The sequence below is a fragment of the Trichechus manatus genome, unplaced genomic scaffold (assembly GCF_000243295.1).
Source record: "Trichechus manatus latirostris isolate Lorelei unplaced genomic scaffold, TriManLat1.0 scaffold00024, whole genome shotgun sequence".
Classification (NCBI taxonomy): domain Eukaryota; kingdom Metazoa; phylum Chordata; class Mammalia; order Sirenia; family Trichechidae; genus Trichechus; species Trichechus manatus.
This window is the reverse complement of record NW_004443960.1, coordinates 10,324,850-10,342,553: the sequence shown is the minus strand read 5'-3', so window position 1 is coordinate 10,342,553 and position 17,704 is coordinate 10,324,850. Positions and strand designations below refer to the sequence as shown.

Here is a 17,704-nt window from a genome sequence, read left to right as displayed (position 1 = left end):
AGCCTCAGAATTTGACTGATGAGTGCCAAACACTGGGGGCCGTCTCATATTACCGAGAGCACCCAATCCAAACCCCTGCCATCGCTCCAACTCTCAGCCTGGTTCATTCTCCCATAGCCTTGGGCCACCCAGAGAGGAGGGTGGCAGATGTCAGCAAAAGTGGTAAAAGAAGGGTTGGTATGGAAGGATAAGAGAACCGAGAAAAGAAGGGGAGACACAAGCTGCAGCAAGCAAGAGGGTACTGGTACAAAGTGCATGGCGTCGCGTGGCAGAGGCCGAGGCAGAGGGAGTGGTGAGACCGGCCCAGACTCCCAGAGGGCCAGGCCCAGAGCCCAGTGTCCCGGTGGCCAGTCTGTGGGCCTGGTCCCTCTGACCCCACCACCCCAGCGAACAGCCCACACTCTCCCAGGCACCTGGCTGGGCAGCATTATTCATTATCCTAATAAGTCTTTCAGCCAGGAGATGGTTGTAAGTGGTCTTCTCGGCTGCATTTGGCACTGGGAGCTGGATTCGCTCTAATTTTTCCGGATCCATGCCTGGAACAAAGAAAGGGTCAAGATGTCAGCATAGCTGTCTCATCGAGAGATGTCATTATGCTGAAAAGCCCCTTGGAGCAGGGTTTCCTCACCTTTAGCCCCAAGTTGTTTGTGATTCCTGCCACAACCGGGTGCTGCCTGTACTATAACTTACCTCACTGTTTTCTGTAAAGTGAATTTAAGGACATCTTTTATCACTACTTGTAAACAGGAAATCAGTATCGCTGTGATAATTGACAGTCATTATACAAAGAAAATGAAAATCCAACAATGTTTTTATGTTCTAGCCAAAGACTGCTGAGTGCCTGTGTACTCACTGTGGCCTAAGGCCTGGTCTGTCTTGGGTAAAGAAGGGACACTGGCAGGCACTTAAAAGGCGTTGAGAATAGACTGACCCCAAACTGACATTCTCCTGGACACAATCAGAAGGAATGGAAAGGGAATGGAAGAGGGAGTAATGTTCACGGGGTGGTTACTTCCCCGCCACTGCGTGCCGGGTCTGTGTGCCACCTGAGGCCACCCCTGTATCAGGCACATGCCACACTCGGGGAAACACAGACCTAAGAAACAGAGACCAGACATAAAGAAAACTGCAGCCAGACTCAACAATCACACCCTCAAGCTGGCAACACCAAGCTCAAAGAGGTAGGCCGGTCATTCACCAAACACACAGGGAGACAGACTCCGCCTCTGCCTCTGAGGGTGTGGCCTTAGCAGAAGTAGATGAAGCTTGACCTTCATTACAGGAGAAAGTGGGGGAAAGATGCAAACACGGTGAAACCAAGAAAGCAGATCATCACTAGGTGGCAAAGAAATCATGTTTTTCTCCAAAGAAAACTCAACTAGCAACATTTTAAAGACAAAAGACAAGATGGGAGAGAGGTGGGTAGGAGAGGAAACAGGGAATGGGCACTGTAGACACTGCTGGGAGCTGGGGAGACAGGAGACCTGGTGGGGCTACTAGAGTGGCCCAGGCCTCATGTTTTGGATTGAATTGTGTCCCCCAAAAATATGTGCTGTAAATCCTAACCTATGGGTCAGAATCAGCAATGGGTTTTTGGTCTTATGCCTGTGGTTATAATCCCATTTCGGAATGAGTTTGTCTTTGTAATGTTAATGAGGAAGGATTAGCATAGGGTGTATCTTCAGTCAACCTCTTTTGAAATATAAAAGAGATTTAAAAAGTGAGCAGAGGAGAGATGGGGTCAGACAGATGCCAAAACACATCGAGATCTGCAAGGAACCAGGAAATAGAAGCTGAAGAGACAAGGACCCTCCCCCAGAGCCTACAGAGAAAGAAAGCCTTCCCCTAGAGCCAGCACTCTGAATTCGGACTCCTAGCCTCCTAAACTGTGAGAAAATAAATTTCTGTTTGTTAAAGCCATTCACTTGTGGTATTTCTGTTACAGCAGCACTAGATGACTAAGACACCTCATGTACAATGAGTTCCAAATGCCTTATCCTTGCTTCTAATATGCCTCTTGAAAAATACACTTGTAGAAACAAACATTTCACTTGATCCAAGCTTTGAGAACTGAAGGGATTGTTTGTGCTTGAAGCACATCTTTTCCTGTTATTCTCAAACAGAGGGGGAAGGTGGCACTTCTGGGAACTCCTGAAATACAGCCCTTTGAGTACCAGATGACGCTTCATTTAGAACCTTGACAAAACAGCAGAGGATAGCATTGAAGAGCTGATTGTCTGGATTCTAAGTAACTCCCACATACACGTTGATGTAATAAACCATAACAATATATCTTGCTTTACTGAATTCCTTCCAGCTGCAACTAGGAGGCAAAGTCATGCCAAGTAGATGACACCAGTAAGGGACGACCTGGGGGCCGCGTTGGGCAGTGCTGTCTCTCTCACAAACCACAAACGCAGCTTCCTCAAAAAATTTGATTGCAATGAAAATTTAATTTGTGGATTTGCTATCCCATTTTGATGCTAAATGTCTAACTCTGAAGTGTTCTGGTTTATTAAATGGTAAGTAGAACCTCAGCTGGATTTTTTGGGCATCTACTTTTCCAGAGATGGCAATGTCTTCCTAACATCTCTCTCTTCTTCTTCTTCCTGGCCCTTTGTGAACTCTCAGTCAGTGGTTCTGGGAAGAGAAAGGCTCTTCTGCCTCCCCTGAGCATCACCCAACTCCATGATCTGACCACCAATCACTCTACTTCTGAGAGGACGGCAGACAGAGCCCAGTGTTTCTTCCTCTGGAATGCGGCAGTGGCCCGCAAAACCCAGGTACAGGCCCAAACTCCACAAGTTCTTTAGTTTTCATGGAAAGGTCCATTTTGTCTCTTCCGTATTACTGCCCTCCCTTCTTAGGATTTGACAAAAATGTGGAATCTGTGACAAAGTCTTCTCGAGATGGGTAGAGAAAACACTACGAGGTGACCCTGAGCTTCCTCAACCGGTGCTCTGCTTTCTGTGAAGGAGGGGCCCACAAGACTGAGACACTTGAAGAGCAAGGCAGGACCAGATTCGCAAGTCCAGCCCCATCCTATAGGGAGGAAATGGAGACCCAGAGACGGTTGGTCCTTTCCCCAAGGGCACAGAGCAGTAAAAGGCACAGCTAGGACCAGGATGATTGCAAAGGTGGGTGGGATGCAGACAGGGAGGGTGGCAGGAGGAGAGGGGAGCACCATCCACATGGCGAGGGAGTTGACAAAGTCAAGCAGTGTGCCAAGCGCCTGCCCTCTCATGCTGACCATAGTCACTGCCTCCAAGGCCTCTCCTGTGCCCTCCATCAGGCTCATTCCCTTCCAGGTACCTTCCAGGCTGTAGCTGGGATGAAAGGGCAGAGAGCCAGGGTGTGGGGTGCAGGAGGAATGAGAGGCCTACGGGTGGAGTAGGGGAGAATTTTGTTTTATGACTTAACCTCTCTGAACCTCAGTCTCCCTACCTGTCAAATGGGAAGGATTATGGTAACTCCTCGCCCCAGGGTTCTTGCCAGGATCAAGTGGGAAGAAGCATGCAGTCATGGTTCAATAACTCTCAGATGTCATTACTATGCCCGACGGCAATTTGGAAGCCCTGGTGGCACAGTGGTTAACAGCTCAGCTGCTAACCAAAAGGTCGGCAGTTCAAATCTATCAGCTGCTCCTTGGAAACCCTACGGGGCAGTTATACTCTGTCCTGTAGGGTCACTGTGAGTCGGAATCGACTCTATGGCAAAGGGTTTTGACGGCAGTTTTTACTTTGAGCGTGGTTTATGTATTTTGTATCATGTGTGTTACAAGAGGAAAGAAAGAACGAAAGAACAAAAAGAAAAAAACTACCTAATAAAAGCCAAAATCAAGACACGGGAGGGCCTAAAGGGGCCGGCAAGGAGCCTGTCGGAACAATGGTTAAGCGCTTGGCGGCTAGTCAAAGGGTTAGTGGTTTGAACCCACCGGTGGCTCCACAGGAGAAAACCTGGAGATCTACTTCCATAAAGATTTCAGCCTAGGAAATCCTGTGGGGCAGTTCTACTCTGTCACATGTGGTTGCTATGAGTCAGAATCGACTGGAGAGCACCTAACAACAACGGAGCTGGTAGGGCTAGGGCTCGGGCCCATTCTCAGGGATGAGCTGCTCAGGGTGGATTCTGAAGGACTGGCAGAGATCTGTCTTGAGCTAGACAGGGAGGGCCAAGGGCAGACCGTAAGGTATCTGGTAGAGCTGGGGAGGGCCAGGGAAGGGACTAGGGAGGAAGTGATGAGGCAGAAAGGTCAGGGGAGGGGGCAGGCAAGGCTTGGACACCAGGACCCGTGGCAGGCGGCAGGGACCCACCGAGAGGCAGCTGTGGAGTTGATGTGCTCTGGTCTGACTTGGGTGGCCTCCATTCCCTCAGGCCCACTCAAGATGATCCCAGTCTTCTGGCACTTCCCCCAAAACAGATCTGATGTTGCAATGCATTTATGCAAGGTGGACTTTACTATGGGCCACGGGAATACAGAGAACAGACTGGATTCCACACAACATATGGAAAAAACCCCTCTGGTCTTTCCCCAAGTTCCTCCTGGGCCAGGTGCCTCAGCTCCTCTCCTGTCTCTCTCTCTCTCCCACCATGGCCTCTAAAATCCCCTCTGCTATCCTGAATTGTACTGGCCCTTGGCTTACAAGGCCTGGATAGCAATTCAAAAGCTCCAGACACTCCTGAGTCCCATAGTCTTAAAAAGCAGTTGAGTGATTATGAAGGAATTCTCAAGTAGACCTTATCATTTAGCACAGTATTTGATCAAAAACAAACAACAAGACAACAAATCAAGCCTCTCTGGTAAGAACAGAGTGCCCCTGGGGAGAAAGAGGGGAGAATCTGCTGAGAATATAAGATTTCCTTCATATGCTGTTATTGTTGTGTGCCGCAGAGTAGATTCTGACTCACCGCGACCCTGCAGGAAGGGAGAACTGCTCCATAGGGTTTCCAAGGCTATAATCTTCATGGGAACAGACTACCAGGTTTTTTCCTCCCACAGAGCCACTGGTAGGTTAGCAGCTGAGGGCTTAACCACTGCACCACCAGGGCGCCTCTCCTTCACATAGTGAGCACAGAATAAATGGTAACTATGAGTCAGGCAGGTGACACTTAACTCTTACATTCTGTGAAGTAGGTATTATTGTTTTCCATTTTATAGATGAAGAAATTGAGGCACAAAGAAGTTATGAACCCTGCCTGAGGTAACACAGAGTGGAGAAGCCCGTAGTGGAACGCAGCCCCCGACTCCCGAGACCATCAGTCTTGAGCTCTCTAGGCCAAATCACATCACTCTTGCTTGCTAGTTCTTCTCTTTCCCTCCACCTGCTCAAACCCCACGAACGACATTAGCTGGCAGTTCTCTGGCACGAAGACAGAGCACCATAATTCTCTGTTTAATTCATTAATTTTTTTACAATTTTTTCCCATACAAAAATTTATACATACCTTGTTATGTGACTCTAACTGCTCTCCCCATACTGTGACAGCACACTCCTCCTTTCCACCCCTGATTCCCCATGTCCATTCAACCAGCTCCTAACACTCTCTGCCTTCCCATCTCACCTCTGGACAGAAGCTGCCCGTTTAGTCTCTTGTATCTACTTGAGCTAAGAGGCACACTCCTCACGACTATCAGTTTATGTCCCACAACACAGTCCAGTCCAATCCTTGTCTGAAGAGTTGGCCTCGGAAACTGTTTTAGTTCTGGGCTGACAGAGAATCCAGGGGCGATGCTTTCCGGGGCTCCTCCAGTCTCAGTCAGACCATTAAGTCTGGTCTTCTTGCTAGAATTTACACCCCACCTTTCTCCTGCTCCATCCAGGACTCTCTGTTGTGTTCCCTGTCAGGGCAGTCATTGGTGGTAGCCGGGCACCATCTAGTTCTTCTGGTCTCAGGCTGATGAAGTCTCTGGTTTATGTGGCCCTTTCTGTCTCTTGGGCTACTACTTTCCTTGTGTATTTGGTGTTCTTCATTCTCCTTTACTCCAGGTGGTTGGGACCAATTGATGCATCTTAGATGGCTGCTTGCAAGCTATTAGGACCCCAGATGCCACTCACCAAAGTAGGATGCAGAACATCTTCTTAATAAGCTTTGTTATGCCAATTGATCTATACGTCCCCTGAAAGCATGGTCCCCAGACCCCTACGTCTGCTAGTCTGTCCCTCAAAGTGTTTGTTTGTATTCAGGAAACTTCTTAGCTTTGGTTTAGTCCAGTTGTGCTGACTTCCCCTGTAGTGTGTGCTGTCCTTCCCTTCACCTAAAATAACTCTTATCTACTATCTAGTTAGTGAATAACCCTCACCCTCCCTCCCCACCCTCATAACCATCAAAGAATGTTTTCTTCTGTGTAATTATTAAATAATTTTTAAAAGAGTTAACTAGTTCTGATCAAATTTAGCCTACTACAAAAGAAAGATGGAAGAAGAATCAGACATATCTCAAAATGGGGGGCACAATCTCATAACTGGAGACACACACACAGAGAACAGAAGCTCTAATATGACGGCCATGCAAAACAACCCAACCATCACCCTGCCCAAACAGGGCTGGAAAGAAATATCACAAAATTGTTACCAGTTTGGTTGTCTTAAGGTGGTATGATCATAGACAAGTGAAAAAAATCTTATTCTTATGTTTGTTTTCTACAACAAGCATTGTATCATCATCACAAAGATTATTAGGAAAGCATTTACTTTGTGGAAAAGCATTGGATTTGGGTTTAAACCACCTACTGAAACAAAATGATGGCTGACAGACCTGTCACAGTATGATAGGATTATGCAGCACGGGAAAAGTAAAATCCGCATGTGTGCGCGTGCATGCACGCATGAGCGCGCGCGCGCGCACACACACACACACACACACACACACACACACAGAGGTTCCTAGTAAAGAAAAGCAGCTTTAGTTGCAAACCCAGCAGTTTCTTTGCTAGGCATTCTCCCTCTGGATGAAATAAACACTGTGGATAACAAATTGTCCTATTTGCTTTGACCCTTAAGTGACTGACAATGGACAAATTCCACAGAACTCCTGATGCACTTTACATGGCCCAGGAAAACGCACTAGCACTCTCGGACTTCCAGGAGACCACATGTTTCCTCACTCCCTTTCCAACGAGATGAAGTCCTCCTCTGCCCACGTGAGTCAGAACGGGTCTCCCCACTACATCACTTCCACCCAACAGCCACAAGGGTCAGGGTGGGGACCAAACTCCCAACTACTTCAAAGAATTCAAAAGTAGAAGGGAAGGATGTGGCTCTGCAATGTCAGTAACTAGTTACTAAGCTAGCTCTCTAAGTTCTAGATTTTTCCCCCAGAGCAGTAGTCCCCATTCAGGGTAGAGATGAAAAAGATTCAGACCAAAGCTACATAAAAAGAATTAGAGAGACAAACTTAAATAGAGAGACCACGATAGCACCAGGTAAATAATATTCTTTTTTTTTCTTCTTTTGACCACACAAGGTTCCTTGGCTGCAGTCACGCGAACTTTGCCAGGTATGGAAAACTATAGACCAACACTTTCGAAAGCTAACCAGATATTGGGCTGATTTCCAACATACTTCCTGTGTCAGCCAAGATCCAAGATGATGTTTTGCCAGCTTTTGGCATGGCGAAAGCTTCCCTTTATCCTATTACCTTTCAACCTTTCCCATACCTCTTATCCATGTTCCAGTAACTTCTCAGCAGAACAAAAGCCAAAAAGGCCAAGACTCCTCTGGAGGAAACAATGAGAAACGGAGGAGTAGGAGTGTCGGGGGTGGGGCAGGGGGGCCTTTAAGAACACAAAAGCTGCAACCTCCCACCACCACCCCGCCCCACACACACACACTGGGCCGGGGCTTGACAAAGGAGAGAGGCTGCATTTTCTATTACAGATAGGAACTCGAATTCATTATGTGGCCCAACTGAATCACAACGAGCGCGTTCTCTCCAACCGTCCAACCCTCTCCACTGTGGAATATTCATTTTGGTGCAGTATCTAATCTATTACGATTTACTGGAAGGCCTGAGCTAACATTTGGTTTTTATTAACATTGCTTTTATGTTAAAACTGTCTTATGATGAAAAATCTATCAGAAAGAGACCATCTCATTAGGGGGCCTGCTTGAGGGGTAAGGATCTGGAAAAGAGAGGCTGAAGGTTAAGTACAGCAAACAGCCTGCTACCTAGCAAAAAAAAAAAAAAAATCAACTAACCAAAAAAAACACCAAATACAGACCCTGTGCCCACAGGCCAGGACTGGAACATAAACCAGGTGACAGTTCCCCTACTAGACGGCTTCCCCAGGGGTCCCCCGGGCACCTGGGATGAGGGTTCCAAACCTGAACTCTCCTGCTTCTCTCCACACCCATGCTCATTGGCGCTGGAGACGGCACTACCACCCACACAGTGGTAGGAGCCAGGAACCTGCGCTTCACCCAGGCCTGCCTCAGAGCCCCCTCCCATCCAAATCAAGCAGAACCCCCAACCCTCCTCGTCTCCTAGTTTCCCCATCCTAGCAAACGGTACCCCACAGCTACTCATGCCCAAACGCAGGAGTCACCCTTGACTCTTCCCTTTCACTCAACCCCCGCATCCAATCCATCAGCACACCCTGGCTCTAGCTCCAAAACGTATGTTAGATCCTTCCCGCTAGAGCCAATAGCCCAATCCAATCCACATATCTCTTGCCGGGACTACTGCAACAGCTTCCTAAGAAGTCTTCCAGCTTCCCCTCTTGTGGCTCACCCCCTGGGCCCCATGAATCCACTCTGCACCCAGCAGCTACAGTGCTCTTTAAAAACTTCCATCTGATCATGTCACTCTCCTACAAAGGCCATCAGTGGTTTCCCACTGCATTTGGAATAAAATCTAAATTCCTCTTCATGGCTTTCAAAGCTCTTCACCGTCTAGTCTCTGCTTGCCTGGCCAGCCTCACCTTGGCCTGCTTTCTGCTCCTTGACCTGTAAGCTCTTTACCAACTAGAGTCTTTGCACATGCTGTTCCCTTTGCCTGGAGTACTGCGGCCCAGCTCTTTGCAAAGCTGGCTCCTTCTTACTCTGCGAGCCTTGGCTCTGATGCTCCTTCCTTGGAGAAGCCTTGACCACCCTATCGGTAACCACCACACCACCACCACCAGCTACTCCTTACCAAACCTCACCCTGCTTATCACCTTCTATCATTTCTTGAAAGCACACGTTATCACCGGAATGAGACTCATCAGATTTGTTCCAGCGCCTAGAACAGTGCTTCACATAGAGTAGGTGCTCACTAAATATCTGCCGAATGCTGAGAGATTTTTCTACTTCACCTCCTAAACACTGCCCACATCTGTCCACGTCTCCCCATCCCTCCTGTCTTCTGGCTGAATGACTGCAAACCCATTCTGGGGGCTCTATCGGGGGTCAGATCACTTCCTGGCTAACATCCTTCAGCAGCCCCATGCAGCGCTCAGGATGCAGTGCACAGTCGTGGCCCACCCACCCCCTGCAGCCTGGCTCCAGCCCATCCACGCTCAGAGCACCTGCCCACCATGGGCACATCGCCTGCCTGCCTGACAGCCAAGGCTAACATGGCTCCCTCTGTCCTAGCCCTCCTGATTTGATTTTCACCACTGTACTTTTCACTACACAGAATTATCGTTCTCATCTGTTTACTGGTTCACTGTCTGTCTCCTCTAACATGAAGCAGACTCCATGAAAATAGGGACCCTGTTTGTTTGGTTTACCACTGTATTCCCAATATTAACCACATGCTTGGCATCTAGGAGGGGCTTCAGGATATTTGTTGGAAGGGTGAAAGAATCAATAAATGAATGGCATTAGCAGGAAACAAATGGAGCAATTAAATTCCCTCAAATACACAGGTCCACACTCTTTTAAGAAAAATCCCCAAGAAAGAGAGGTTGCCTCCACAGCCAGGACCTGGAGGGTCATCTTTCCAGGCCACATCACTGGATGATGGAGCACTCACCATACATGTGTGAGCCACAACCTCCTCACCTCCCTCGCACAGAAACAACGGGGCAGGCTCCAGGGAAGAAGCCCTTCAGGAAGACAGCCACCCAGAAGATGAAGTCTGTCCGTGCACCCCTTGTTCTTCTGGAGGGCAGCCCTCCCTGAGCCAGAGCCGGCATCTCTACATCCCAGACAGCACCTTCCCCGCAGAGTCCCTGAGCACAGGCTGCAGGGAGAGGGCACAGTTGGGGAGCTGCCAGCCAGCTGAGAGTCAGCCAGCAAACACTGGCTGGTGCTGGCTGAGCGCCAAGCCCTGAGCTGGGCACTACAGGGGCATCAGGAAAGACCTGGTCTCTGCTCTCAGAGGCCTGGTGGTCCAGACAGGAGAAAACGTGCAGAGGAAAAGAGGCATAAAAAGGGCCATGGAAACGTCACCAAATTAAAAATGCCTGCACCTCAAAAGACACCGTTATGAGGATAAAAAGACAAGCCACAGACAAGGAGAAAATCTCTGCAAAACATATCTGATAAAGGATGTGTAGCCAGGATATATAAAGAACTCTAAGAAGTCAACAACAAGAAAAGAGACAACCCAATACAAAATAGGCAAAGAATTTGAACAGACACTTCACAAAAGAAGACACGTGGATGGCAAATGAAGTACACGAAAAGATGTTCAACATCATCAGTCATTAGGCAAACGCAAATTAAAATCACATGCCTATTAGAATGGCTAAAGTGAAAAAACTGACCATACTGAGTGCTGGCCAGGATGTGAAGAAACTGGAATCCTCATACATAGCTGGTGAGAATATAAAATTATACAGCCATGTTGGAAAGCAGTTTGGCAAATTGAACAAACACCTTCCATATGATTCAGCCACTCCATTCCCATTTACCCAAGACAGAAAGAAATACAGATCAAGATACATTAAAGATCAATGTATGTGTGTGTGTGTATACACACACACACACACACACACACACACACACACTATAAACCCCAGAACAACCACTGAAAAAAGAAAATGAAGAGGTACAGCTAACAAGCCAATAAAGGAGATAAATCAGAATAATAAAAAATATTCAATTGATCAAAAGAAGACAGGAGAGGAGTAAATGGAACAAAGGACAGATGGGACAAATGAAAAAACAAATAGCAAGATGGTAGATTTAAACCAACCATACTGACAATCACACTAATGTAAATGGTCTGAACATGCTAATTTAGTTAAAAGGCAGGTACTGTCACACTGAATTAAAAAAAAGCAAGACTCAACTATATCTGGTCTACAAGAAGCCCACTTTAAATATAGACACCACCACCACTTGCTGTTGAGTCAACTCCGACTCATGAGGACCCCATGTGTGTCTAGGTTAAAAGTACAGAAACAGATATGCCACGATAACACTGATAAAACAAAAGCTGGGGTGACTACAGTAACATCAGACTAAGTGGATTTCAGCACAAGAAATACTACCAGGAAGAAAGAGGCTCACTTCATAATGACAAAAGGATTAGATTATCAGGAATACGTAACAATCCTAAATGTGCATACTTCTAATAACAGAGCTTCAAAGTACCGGATGCAAAAACTGACAGAATTAAAAGAAGAAAGAGGCAACAGAGTTGAAGATTTCAACAGAGAATGCTGACAAAAAAAATCAATAGGATACAGAAGACGTGAACAACACTCTCAACCAAACTGACCTAACTGACACTTATAGAATACTCCACCCAACAACAGAATGAAATTCTTTTCAAATGTACATGGAACACTTACCAAGATCAACCACATTCTGGGCTTCAAATGAAGCCACAACAAATTTAAAAGGATTAAATCATACAAAGTAAGTTATTTGACCACAGAAACTTAAATTGGAAGTCAATACAATACCTCTAAATAATCCATGGGTCAAGAAAAAAATCACGAGGGAAATTTTATTTTAAACAAAATGAAAACAGAACCACGCATATCAAGTTTTACTGAATGCAGCTAAATCAGTGCTTAGAGGGCAATTTATAGCATTAAACTCTTGAAAAAGAAGAAAGGTTTAAAAATCAATGACTGGTAGTGGGGAGGGTGTGCCTGCAAAGGAGTAGCATGAGGGAGTTTCTTAGACAATGGAAATATAATGTATCCTGGTTATGGTGTTGTTTACACATGAATCCATACATGTATTAAAATTCACAGAACTATATAGCAAAAAAGTTAATTTTACTGTACATTAATTAAAAAAATAAAATAAATTGAAGAGAACAGCAAATTAAACCCGAGGTAAGCAGAAGGAAATAAATGAACAACAGAGATCATTGACAGAGAAAAAAAAGTAAAGCAAAAGAGAAAAAACAATAAAACCAAAAGCAGGTTCTTTGAGAGTATCAATAAAATTGATAATCCTCTAGCCAGACTCATTAGGAAAAAAAGAAAGAAGACCCAAATTAGCAATACCAGGAATTAAGAGAGAGGACATCACTACAGATTCTATAATTAAAAGTATAATAAAGGACTATTATAAACAAGATTATGCCAATAAATTCAACAATTCAGATCAAATGACAAATTCCTTGAAAGACATACTCTATCAAAGCTCACTCAAGAAGAAACAAATAACCTGAATAGCCTTATTAAACAACTTAAGTTAAAACCTTCCTTCAAATAAAACTCCAGGCCCAGATGGCTTCACTGATGAATTCTACAGGGATCAGGTTTTCATTTATGGAAGACATAATACCAGTCCTACAAAAACTATTCGAGAAAATGAAATCAAATTAATTCATTCCATAAGGTGAGCATTAATTACCCTGATAATAAAACCAAACAAAGGAATTATAAGACTACAGACCACTATCACTCATGAATATAGATGTAAAAACCTCAACAAAAATTTTAGTAAATCAAATCTAGCAATAAATAAAAAGTGACACATTAGATGATTATTGCTGTTGTTAGGTGATGTTGTATTGGTTCCAAATCATAGTGACCCCACGTACAACAGAAGGGAACACTGTGCCATCCTCATAATCATTGCCATGTTTGAGCCCTTTATTGCAGCCACTGCGTCAATCCATCTCGCTGAGGGTCTTCATCTTTTCTGCTGACCGTCTACTTTACCAAGCATTATGAACTTCTCCAGGGACTGGTCCCTCCTCATAACATGTCTAAAGTAAGTGAGATGAAGTCTTGCCATCCTCACTTCTAAGGAGCGTTCTGGCTATACTTCTTCCAAAACAAATTTGTTCATTCTTCTGTCAGTCCATGGTATATTTAATATTCTTTGCCAACACCATAATTCAAATGCATGAATTCTTCTTTGGTCTTCCTTATTCATTCTCCAGCTTTCACATGCATATGAGGCGATTAAAAATACCAAATCTTGGGTCAGGCGCACCTTAGTCCTCAAAGTGATATCTTTGCTTTTTAAAACTTTAAAGAGGTCTTTTTCAGCAGATTTGCCCAATGCAATACATCGTTTGATTTCTTGACTGCTGCTTCCATGGGCACTGATTGTGTAGCCAAGTAAAATGAAATCCTTGCCAACTTCAGTATTTTCACCATTTATCATGATGTTCCTTACTGGTCCAGTTTGAGAATTTTTGTTTCTTTTATGTTGAGGTGTAATCCATACTGAAGGCTGCAGTCTTTGATCTTCATCAGTAAGTATTTCAAGTCCTCTTCGTTTTCAGCAAAGGTTGTGTCATCTGCGTATCACAGGTTATTAATAAGTCTTCCTCCAATCCTGGTGCCCGGATCTTCTTCATATAGTCCAGCTTCCCGGTTATGTGCTCAGCATACAGATTGAATAAATATGGTGAAAGGATACAACCCTGATGCACACCCTTGCCTGGTTTTAAACCATGCAGTATCCCCTTGTTCTGTTCGAACAACTGCTTCTTGGTATATGTACAAGTTCCGCATGAGCACAATCAAATGTTCTGTAATTCCCATTCTTCACAATGTTATCCATAATTTGTTATGATCCACACAGTCGGATGCCTTTGCATAGTTAATAAACACAGGTAAACCTCTTTCTGGTATTCTCTGCTTTCAGCCAAGATCCATCTGAAATCAGCAATGATATCCCTCATTCCATGTCCTCTTTTGAATCTGGTTTGAATTTCTGGCAGTTCCCTGTCGACACAGTGCAGCAACTGTTTTGAATGATCTTCAGCAAAATTTTACTTGCATGCAATATTAATGATATTGTTCGATAATTTCTGCCATCTGTTGGATCGCCTTTCTTTGGAATAGGCACCTATACAGATCTCTTTCAGTCACTTCGGCAGGTAGCTGTCTTCCAAATTTCTTAGCATAGACAAGGGGCACTTCTAGAGTTGCATGCCTTTGTTGAAACATCTCAACTGGTATTCCATCAATTACTGGAGCCTTGTTTTCGCCAATGCCTTCAGTGCAGCCTGGACTTCAGTACCATCGGTTCTTGAGCAGATGTTAGCTCCCGCAATAGTTGACCGTTGACCAATTCTTTCTGGTACACTGACTTTGTGTATTCCTTCCATCTTCTTTTGATGCTTCCTGCGTCATTCAATTTTTTGCCCCCAGAATCTTTCAATATTGCAACTCGAGGCTTGAATTTTTTCTTCAGTTCTTTCAGCTTGAGACAAGCTGAGTGTGTTCTTCCGTTTTGGTTTTCTAACTCCAGCTCTTTGCACATGTTATTATAATATTTTACTTTGTCTTCTCAAGCCGTCCCTTAAAATCTTCTGTTCAGCTCTTTCACTTCATCATTTCTTTCACTTTAGCTACTCTCCATTCAAGAGCAAGTTTCAGAGTCTCTTCTAACATCCATTTTTGTCTTTTCTTTCTTTCTTGTCTTTTAAATGATCGTTTGCTTTCTTCATGTGTGCTGTCCTTGATGTTACCCAACAACTCCTCTAGTCTTTAGTCATTAGTGTTCAAAGTGTCAAATCTATTCTTGAGATGGTCTCTAAATCCAGGTGGGATATATTCAAGGTTGTACTTTGGCTCTCATGGACTTATTCTAATTTTCCTCAGCTTCAACTTGAACTTGCACATGAGCAACTGATGGTCTGTCCCACAGTCGGCCCCTGGCCTTGTTCTGACTGATGACTCTGAGCTTCTGCATTGTCTCTTTCCACAGATATAGTCAATTTGATTCCTGTGTTTTCCATTAGGCGAAGTCTATGTGTATAGTCACCATTTAAGATGTTGAAAAAAGGTATTACCAATGAATAGGCTGTTAGTCTTGCAAATTCTACCATGCGCTCTCCTGTGTCGTTTCTATCACATGTGCCATATTTTCCAACTACTGATCTTTCTTCGTTTCCAACTTTCACATTCTAATTACCAGTAATTATCAATGCATCTTGATTGCATGTTTTATCAATTTCAGACTGCAGAAGTCAGTAAAAATCTTCAATTTTTTCATCTTTGGCCTTAGTGGTTGGTGCGGAAATTTGAATAATAGTCATATTAACTGGTCTTCCTTGTAGGCATATGGATATTATCCTATCACTGACATTGTTGTTTTTCAGGATAGATCTTGAAATGTTCTTTTTGATGATGAATGCAACCTCATTCCTCTTCAATTTGTTACTCCCGGCACAGCAGACCATATGATTGCCCAATTCAAAATGGCCAATACCAGTTAATTTTGGCTCACTAATGTCTACGATATTGATCTTTAAGCGTTCCATTTCATTTTTGACAACTTCCAATTTTCCTTGATTCATACTTCATATACTCCACGTTCTAATTATTAATGGATGTTTGCAGCTGTTTCTTCTCATTTTTGAGTTGTGCCACATCAGCAAATGAAGGTCCCGAAAGCGTGACCCCATCCACATCGTTACGGTTGACTCTACCTTGAGGAGGCAGCTCTTCCCCAGTTGTATTCTGAGTGCCTTCCAACCTGAGGGGCTCATCTTCTGGCACTATAGCATACAATTGTTCCGCTGCTATTCATAAGGTTTTCACGGGCCGATTTTTTCAGAAGTAGATCACCAGGTCCTTCTTCCTAGTCTGTCTTAGTCTGGAAGTTCTGCTGAAACCTGTCCACTATGTGTGACCCTGTTGGTATTTGAAATACCAGTGGCATAGCTTTCAGCATCACAGCAACCCACAAGCCACCACAGTACGACAAACTGACAGACGAGTGGTGGCATTAGATACTGCTAACCCAGTATGAACACCACTTGGAGGGATTAGAGAGAGCTTCCTGGAGAAGGTGATTTCTGAGTGGAACCCTGACAGACAAGCAGAATTCCAACAGGTGTCAAAGTTGGGGAAGAGGAAATGGCAGGAAAAAAAACTCGAATGAATACAAGAAGATGGCAGAGCTATTCAGTAACAGGTTAAGTGTGTTAGGCACTGTTGTCAGGCTTCCAAAGAAGCTCCTTACAATAGAAACAGTCCCAGACACAGGCTGATCCCCTCAGGGCAAGTCTGTGCTACAGGACCCTTCCCCCAGCCATAACTGATGGTTCCAGAGTTAGACATACCATCAAGCTGGAAAAAATCAGATCACTTGCCCAGTCTGGGATTTGCTGGGGCCAAATCAGAATCCATGAGGAAAGGTCTATGATCTCTTGCTGCCAAAGTTCCCAAGGCTGGGTGTGTTCCTGCCCTTCCCTAGGCCTTTCAGCAACTTCCTGGCTCCTGTGAGCTTCCCCAGTGGACTTTCTATAGATTTTCCATTTTAGCCTAAGCTAATGAGAAGGGTTTTTGTTGCTTGCAACTGAAAGAATACTAACAGTTCAGTGAGTACCATGACAGCAGTAACAAGTTTATCTCCATGAAAGAGTTCTGTCACTAAATGAAATCTGAAAACCTCTGAGACGAGCCAAGGGTCTGTGAAGGGAAGTTGTGGGAATCAGATCAAGTTGGAAAAATGGGTGGCATCTGGATACCTCAAACGACAGGCTTAGTAGGATGGAGTTTAAGGGACAGGGGAAGACACTGAGGTTTCTGAACAAGGGAGGAACATGGTCAAAACAATCTTATTAGAAGATACCTGGCAGTGATATGAAGGGTGGATGGTAAAATGGCAATATATCGGACCCTTCAGGGAGGCTGAGATAATGGCCATTGGGACAGCATGCTCAGATCCCTCTTGCTCCCATGCCTTTGGCGCCTCCCTCTAGCCCCTAGTTTAGAGCCAAGTGCTGAGCAGGCACTCAGTTAAAGTCTGCTATCAGATAGGCTGAAAGGAAGAACTGACAAGATTTGATGACTAAATGCTGGGATCAAAGGAGGGAAAGAAGTAAAGGTCATGGGATTTTCAGCCTTGGCTGGCAATTTCAACTAAACCAGAATGTCAGGAAGTGTGATGGGGTTGGGGGATACTTATGAGGGGGATGAGTGTAATGTTAGACAGGCCTTTCCGAAGTGTTGCTGAGACATCTTGGCAGGAGTTTCCAGCTTGCAACAGCAGGAGTTAAGACTGCAGGACTGGAGGAGGGGGGTACAGAGGGCGGGGGTCAGGGGAGTGGCAGACAATCCATGGGTGGAAGTTGGTCAGTCTGGTGGAGTTCTGTTCACTCCACAGTAGCTGAGGACCCCGGTGTGCCAGGAACCGAGCCACGAGCTGGAGGGGATTTCAAAAGTCACAGCAGCGAACGAGATTGTAGAGAGGAATGTCTGCAGGATTTGGAGTCTGCCATACTTCTTTTAAAAATCTTAGGCTACTATGTAAAGAAAAAGAACAACGATGAATCCACGGAACATCTTACAACATGGATGAATCTGGAGAGTATTACACTGAGTGAAATAAGTTATCACAAAGGA

The 17,704-nt window shown here is 44.8% G+C and overlaps 1 protein-coding gene across 2 annotated transcripts in view; it reads right to left on the bottom strand.

The window, feature by feature from the left end:
• CLEC16A (C-type lectin domain containing 16A) overlaps nucleotides 1-17,704 on the bottom strand; it is a 210,759-nt gene that overhangs the window by 107,442 nt on the left and 85,613 nt on the right. For both annotated transcript variants that reach the window (XM_004373253.2, XM_023728464.1), the window contains exon 13: nucleotides 414-536. In XM_004373253.2, the coding sequence (XP_004373310.2) occupies nucleotides 414-536 (123 nt within the window). The remainder of the gene's footprint in view (nucleotides 1-413; nucleotides 537-17,704) is intronic.